At 40.4% G+C, this 7,134-nt stretch overlaps 1 protein-coding gene across 1 annotated transcript in view; it reads left to right on the top strand.

Moving 5' to 3' along the window:
• LOC131481352 (A disintegrin and metallopeptidase domain 3-like) overlaps nt 1-6,187 on the top strand; it is a 29,365-nt gene extending 23,178 nt beyond the window's left edge. The window contains exons 6-7 of the mRNA XM_058669793.1: nt 4,561-4,738; nt 6,052-6,187. Coding sequence (XP_058525776.1) covers nt 4,561-4,738; nt 6,052-6,117 — 244 coding nt within the window. The 3' untranslated portion in view covers nt 6,118-6,187. The remainder of the gene's footprint in view (nt 1-4,560; nt 4,739-6,051) is intronic.
• Nucleotides 6,188-7,134: the final 947 nt, after the last annotated feature.

Consider the following 7,134-nt stretch of genomic DNA (forward strand, 5'->3'; position numbering starts at 1 on the left):
TTTAATGGAGCCTCTCATATCTAGTAGCATGTAATTTAACTTTATGGCACTGTAAATTTCTATTTTTCTTCCTGTTGTTGATTTTGTATTGTGGCTTTTCATTGAAGTGGATGTATTGTAACTATGTAATGAAAGCTATCATATCCAGATGTGAGGATACAATGTAGTATGCATCTCTACTTCCAGACAAAGATGGGCTCCCATTGCAACTGTTTACTATGTCAGGACAATAGGATGCTGGACTCTCTGTCATTGTCCATGCCTGCAATGACAAATATATGATTATGTATGAAAAACTCTACAATTGGGCCCGGCGGCGTGGCCTAGTGGCTAAAGTCCTCACCTTGAACACCCCGGGATCCCATATGGGCGCCAGTTCTAGTCCTGGAAGTTCCACTTCCCATCCAGCTCTCTGCTTGTGGCCTGGGGAAAGCAGTTGAGGGTGGCCCAAAGATTTGGGACCCTGCACCCACGTGGGAGACCCGGAAGAGGTTCCAGGTTCCCGGCATCGGATCAGCACAACACCAGCCGTTGCGCTCACTTGGGGAGTGAATCATCAGACGGAATATCTTCCTCTCTGTCTCTCCTTCTCTGTGTATCTGACTTTGTAATAAAAACAAATAAATCTAAAAAAAAAAGAAAAACTATACAAAGTAATGATATGGGGGAACTGAGTGAGGAGGTGTAATTGGGGATTTGATAAGTGAAATTCCTGGGCCTATGAAACTGTATCATAAAATGATATTAATAAAAAGAAGTAAAATAAAAAAAGGAGTCTGTGTTTTGCTTTAAATCTATTCAAACTTCTTTAACATAGCAAGTGCCCTGTCATTGGGCTCAATACACTTACCATAGCCAGCTCATCTTTTTGAAGGCATCCTTTAATCATTATATAGTAACTTACTGGATCTCTTTGAATGATTTTTATGATAAAATCCATTTTCTCTAATGTTAGAATGGTTACATCAGCTTATTTTTTCCTTCCTGTTGGCATGGCATCTTTTTTATACTTTCACTGTCAGTTCATTTGCATTGTTGTGGGTGAGTAGTGCGTTTTGTAGGAAGTAGATAGATGTCTTGATTTTGATCCAGTTTGTCAGTCTAAGTATTTTGATTTGAAAGTTAAATCCATGCGTATTTATGGGTATTATTGAAAAGAAGAAACTTGGTTCTATCAATCTAAGTGTTTTAATTGTTTGTTTTAGGGTTTTTGTGGTTTTAGTGGGATGTTCTCTACTTGTGTTCTTTGATTGTGGTGAGTATCATTTTCAAATTTTATGTGTGGCATATCTTTAAATATCATTTGCAGGGTTGGTCAGATAGAAGCAAATTCTTTCAATTTCTGTTTTCTTTTGAAATTATGTGTTTGATCCTCTTATACAAATGAAAGATCTGCTGTATAAGGTATTTTGTTTTTAGGGTCTGGAAAATGCTTTTCCATTCTCTACAAGCTTGCAGGGTTTCTGATGAGAGGTCGGGTTTGTGTTAAATGGCAGAAACTCTTCTATAGGTCATCAGTTGTTTCTCATGTATGCTTTTACATGTGTTTTCATTATGCTTTTTAAAAAGATTTTATTTTATTGGAAAGGCGGATTTTCAGAGAGAAGAAGAAACAGAGGGGAAGATCTTCCATCCACTGATTCACACCCCAAAGGTCACAATTGCCAGAGCTGAGCCGATCTGAAGCCAGAGCTTCTTCCGGTCTCCTACATGGGTGTTGGGTCCCAAGGCTTTGGGCCATCTTTCTGCTTTCCCACACTACTAGCAGGGAGCTGGATGGGAAGTGTAGCAGGTGAATATAAACCAGTGTCCATATGGGATCCCCGCACATGCAGGGCGAGGATTTTAGCCACTAGGCTTCTGTGCCAGGCCCTTCCTTATGTTTAACTGTGGAAAGACTGACTGATGTGTCAAGTGATGATAATTTCTAATCGTGTCTGTTTGGGATTCTATGCAACTACTGCAATTGGATACCCCTATATTTTTCCATTGGGATAATTTTCAGATAATTCATTGAATATACCTTTCAATGCATTCTCTCTTTGCCTGCTTTGAATCATGTTTGGTTGCCTGATGACATCACATAATTCTTGTACAGTTTTTTTGCTTTTACTCAGTTCTTTCTGTTTTTTTTTTTTTTTCCTCAGACTGTATTTTTCCTCAAGACTTGTCTTTGGCAGGGCTGGAGACAGAACTGATCCAGCACTTGCAACTAACAGTGTGTGCATAGGCTCATTTGGGCGGCAAACTGTACTAAATCCTGTATTGGCATGCACACAAAAAAATCAGGTCTGGGATCACTTCAGATGAAGTTTCTGTGGGACTCCCCCTAACTGAACTGCTAAAATCAGAACTTCAGCCATGGAGGAAATTACAGGCTCCTTTGTCTAACCATGGAATGCATGAGTCAGAGCTCGGCCTCCTCAGTGGCTTAGATGGAGCAGTGGACAGCATATCCAGATGCACATGGAGGATGTGGCCATACACTGGAGCCTGCAGAGGACACCTAGTATGATAACAGAGGATGGAGGACACCTACCCCAGCCAAGTGTTGGGAGTGAATACCTGGACAAACGGAGACTCTAAGGTGTCTATGTCAGCTGATGAAGTCTGAAGAGATTCCATTGTGATTGGAGTGGCAACATTGGCAGCAATACAGACTTGCTGAACTATGAAAACCACTTGAGCAGGACCCTCTGAGCATGTCCCACATCGGGACCCTGGGATGGTTGGGAGACTGGGTGTGACTTCTCACTTTAACTTTCCTCTCCCCCCAGATACAGGAAGGAACAAAGAGAATGTCAAAACAATGGCAATACCCACCTTCCTAACGCCCTTGACCTTTTGCGCTCTGATCAAGTATGTAAAAAGCATCAAAAGTAAAATTTATACAATAAAAATGTGTCTTCTAGCCCATAGAGACTTCTAAAAGCTTCTTTCAACCTGTTTTAAGGATTTTTATTGCATTTTTTTCAGTTTGTGCTGCTGAATTCTTCATTTCTGATCATTCACTGTGATTTCATAGCAGTGTTCATATCTGGTTTTAGAAAGATTCCTTCATTTCTTTTTTTTAAAAATTTATTTACTTTTATTGCAAAGTCAGATATACAGAGAGGAGCAGAGACAGAGAGGAATATCTTCTGTCCAATCATTCACCACCACCCCCCAAGCAGCCACAATGGCCGGAGCTGAGCCAATCTGCAGCAAGGAGCCAGCAGCTTCTTCTGGGTCTCCCACATGGGTGCAGGCTTCCAAGGCTTTGGGCCGTCCTATGACACAAGCAGGGAGCAGGATGGGAACAAGGGCTGCTGGGATTAGAACCGGTGCCCATATGGGTCCCTGGGCGTGCAAGGTGAGGGCCTTAAGCACGATGCTATCGCTCTAGGCCCTCCTTCATTTCTTACAAGGCATTTCTTAATTTCTGTATTTGCTACTCATTGTTTCAGAATATTGTTATAATACATTAATTTTTAGTCCTTTATTTCATAGTTCCTTGTTGTCTTTATCATCCAGTTTAAGACTGGAATAATTTTATGCTGCTTTAGGAGGGCAACATGTAGTTTTATTTTTGCTGCTTCTACATCTTCTTTTAGCTTTGGACATTGCAATATGAATTAGTCACCTTCTCCTCCAACAAATTTTATCTTTGGGCTGTGTCATTGTAACTTTAACCATTTAATTAATCCTTTAGTGAGAGTCTGCCAATGTGTGCTACTTGATGGGTACTCAGGTCAGTACTCTAGTTTGAGGCCCAGGGTGTCACTCCAGTTGGGCATGCTGGACATAACATTCTCAATCTGTGCAACAAATACAGGACTAGTACCCAGGATTTACCAAGAGATCCAGAAACTCAACCACAGAACAAATACCCTAGTGAGGAAATGGGCTAAGGAATTCTCAGGTTCACTAGGAAATACAAATAAAGTTCCACCCAACTTCAATGAAGATGGCATGCAGAAAACAAATAATAATTGATGGCAAAAATGTAGGGGAAATATCCTAACCCATCGTTGGCAGTAATGCAAACTAGTGCAACTGTTGTAGAAGTAAGTATGAACATTTTTCAGACAACTAGAAATAAATCTACCATATGATCCAGACATCCCACTCTCATGAATACAGGCAAACAAATTAAAATCTGCACATAAGAGAGGTAACTGCAACCTCTGTTTATAGCAGCACAGTTCAGAATATTTTATCAAGATAACCCAGATGCCTATCAACAGATGAATGCATTAAAAATACTGTATTTGCTCCATGGAAAACTACTCAGTCATAAGAAAGAATGAATTCTTATCGTTTGCAACAAAAAGAATCCAGTCGGACACCATTATGCTTAGTGAAACAAGTCAGTCCCAAAATGATTAATAGCACATGTTCTTTCTGATATTCGACAACTAATACACACACACACACACACACACACGCATAACAAGTATGAATACTAGAAGGGGGGAACAGAAAGAGGGAGGATGATTCCCCCATACATATAAATCTGTGTCATAGGAAAAAATAAATCCTTATTAAAGTCGTATTTCTTTCCTGTCTTTTGATATTTAGAGGAATATTGATGTTTGAGAATGTCACTTACATAATTGAACCATTGGCAACTTCATCTGATAATGAACATATCATATTTCAAGCAAATACTAGTAAAACTGATTATTTGCCTTTACAACAAAATCAACATTTGACACAATATGCAAGCAATTTCTACAAGGTTCTGGACAAATCAGAGGTGAGTGAGTTTTTTACAATGTCTTTGTTTATGTCATTTTTGAGAAAAGATCTATATTTATGGAAACTAGTGGTGCAGTGGCATAACAGATAAGTCTTCTGCCTGAAGTGACAAAATCCCACACAAGCGATTTTCTAGTCTGGTTGTTATGCTTCAATTCAACTCCCTGTTAATGACCTTGGAAAAACAACGAATCATGGTCCAAGATCTTCAACTCCTGTGCCCACTTGAGAGACCTGGAAAAAATTGTAGGCTCCTAGTTTCAGACTGGCCTAACTCTGAAGATTTCGGTCCTTTGGAAAGTGAATCAGCTGGTTGAAGATTATCTCTCTTTCTCTTTTCCTCTCTCCTGTCTCTGTCTAACAGTTTCAACTAAAATAAATAAATCTTTAAAATAAAAGGGACACCCATGAAGGATGCATGCCTTCTTCTTCTCCATTTAACAGTGCAACCAGAAAAATTGTCTTATTATTATTATTGCTGTTATTTTAGTTTTCATCATTGCTGTTATTATTATAGACACGCATTATCCTAGGGAGGAAAGAACCATCTTCATGTTTAGATTACTTACCTCTGCACATAGCAAACTCTAAAGAATCTCATGCAAAGCTATCATGATCAATAAGAGGGATTAGTAATACCACAGGAAGCAAAAGAAAACTCCTTGTGAATATGACCATGTTTTTAAAATTTGATTTGCAGACATTAAAACTAGTAGAAATTATTTTTTCCAGGAACAAACTTAAGTTGCTAAATAGAAAGATCCTAAGAGAATGAAAAAAAAATCTATGTAACTAACAAACACAACCTCCAAAAGCCAACAGAGTAAGAAGGAATACTTCATCGTTTCTTTTGATGTTATTATTTTGTATGGCAAAGAGACAGAGTAACAGACAGCCCTCTAATTTCTTGTTTAACCCCCCTAAAAGCCTATACACTTTGGGTCTAGATCAGGTTAAACCCAGCGCCAGAAATTCAATGTATTTTTTCAATGTGAGTGTAAGGATCCATTAGCACCACCAATTGCTGCTTCCTGGGGTGTACTGGAAGTGAGAACCAAGACAGAGATTGACTCCAGGTACTTGGATACTGGATGTGAATGTCTTGGTTAGCTTCGCAACTGCTCTGGTGGATACCTGTCATTTTCTTAAAAAAAAGAAACAACAAAAGCAAAGGATAAATCTTTAGAGTGGTTGGTATATGTTCCATTCCACTTTTGCATTCCACTTTAACAGCATGAAAGCCATGTAGACAAAAGGAAAGCAAATGTGTGTTCTTGTGTCTAATGAAATCTTTTTTTTTTACAACAAAAGAGGCCTGGTTTGGTGACTTCTGTCATGGTTGCACATTCCTGCTTTTTTATAAGCATAGGAATATAGAAGAACAGAACAGAAAAGAGACATCAGAAGTTGAATCATCGGTTACTGGTCAGTTACCTTTTCACAAGGCTGCTGAGGATATCAAGGCATAATGAATGTTTTCCTGTTCAACAGAAATGTAAGCAGAATTTGTTATCCATGTGGAATCAAGCAATTTATGCTGCTAATGCAAAATATAAGTAAATTAATACTTGAAAGTTGTTGAAGGTTCGACAAGATGGCCAATCGTGGAAGCCAGGTGTAGCTAAGAGAGCAAAAAACTTTGGGACAGGATACAGTGGAGCAGAGAGCTGGAGGAGCAAAATAACTGCTTGAGGTAACCAAGGCTCGCTGGAGTCCACCTGAGGGAGGTGGGTGCTACACAGGCAAGGAAGAGCTGCTGAAAACATTCCGAATTGCAGCAGGGAGCCCAGGATGGTGAACACAGAGGGCACTCCAGGCCACAGACAAAAGTCTGGTGAGTTTTGAACCAGTATAGGGAAATCCCCAGCAGCAGCCTGCCCAAGGAGACAGTGGGAGGTAGAGAAACTCATAGGACAAACAACTGGTGAAGGAAGGCAAACCTGAGGAATAACCAACAGACACCAAATCAGGCGCTCCCTTGGTCAAGGAGGGCATGCCCTTGGGGAGGGAGCAGCTGGGGAGTGGAGAATTTGAGACAGGAGCATGCAAAATGAGAACTGAATCTGCCCAAGCCTGAAGGGTTTGTGTCCTGAACCCCTAGAGAGATACCAGAACCACCTGAGACACAGGATCCCTGGGGGCAGAGTCTGGACCCAGACATAAATAGCAGGAGAATGGGGTTCCCCAGTCACAGAAATCTGTGGCTCACAAAGCAGGTAGCAAAAGCCACAGCTGTGGGCACTTACCCAATCAGTTCTGATCTGCATGCCCAATCTGCCATCTGAAAAAGGCAGGTCAGAGAGGAACCCTCCCCGAGCAGGTACACAGCGAGTGTTCCTATGCCTGAGTAGTCTCTATGAACTGCAAGAGCTGCCCCAGAAAAGTCAAAACCAG

This window comes from Ochotona princeps, chromosome 11 (genome assembly GCF_030435755.1).
Source record: "Ochotona princeps isolate mOchPri1 chromosome 11, mOchPri1.hap1, whole genome shotgun sequence".
Lineage (NCBI taxonomy): Eukaryota > Metazoa > Chordata > Mammalia > Lagomorpha > Ochotonidae > Ochotona > Ochotona princeps.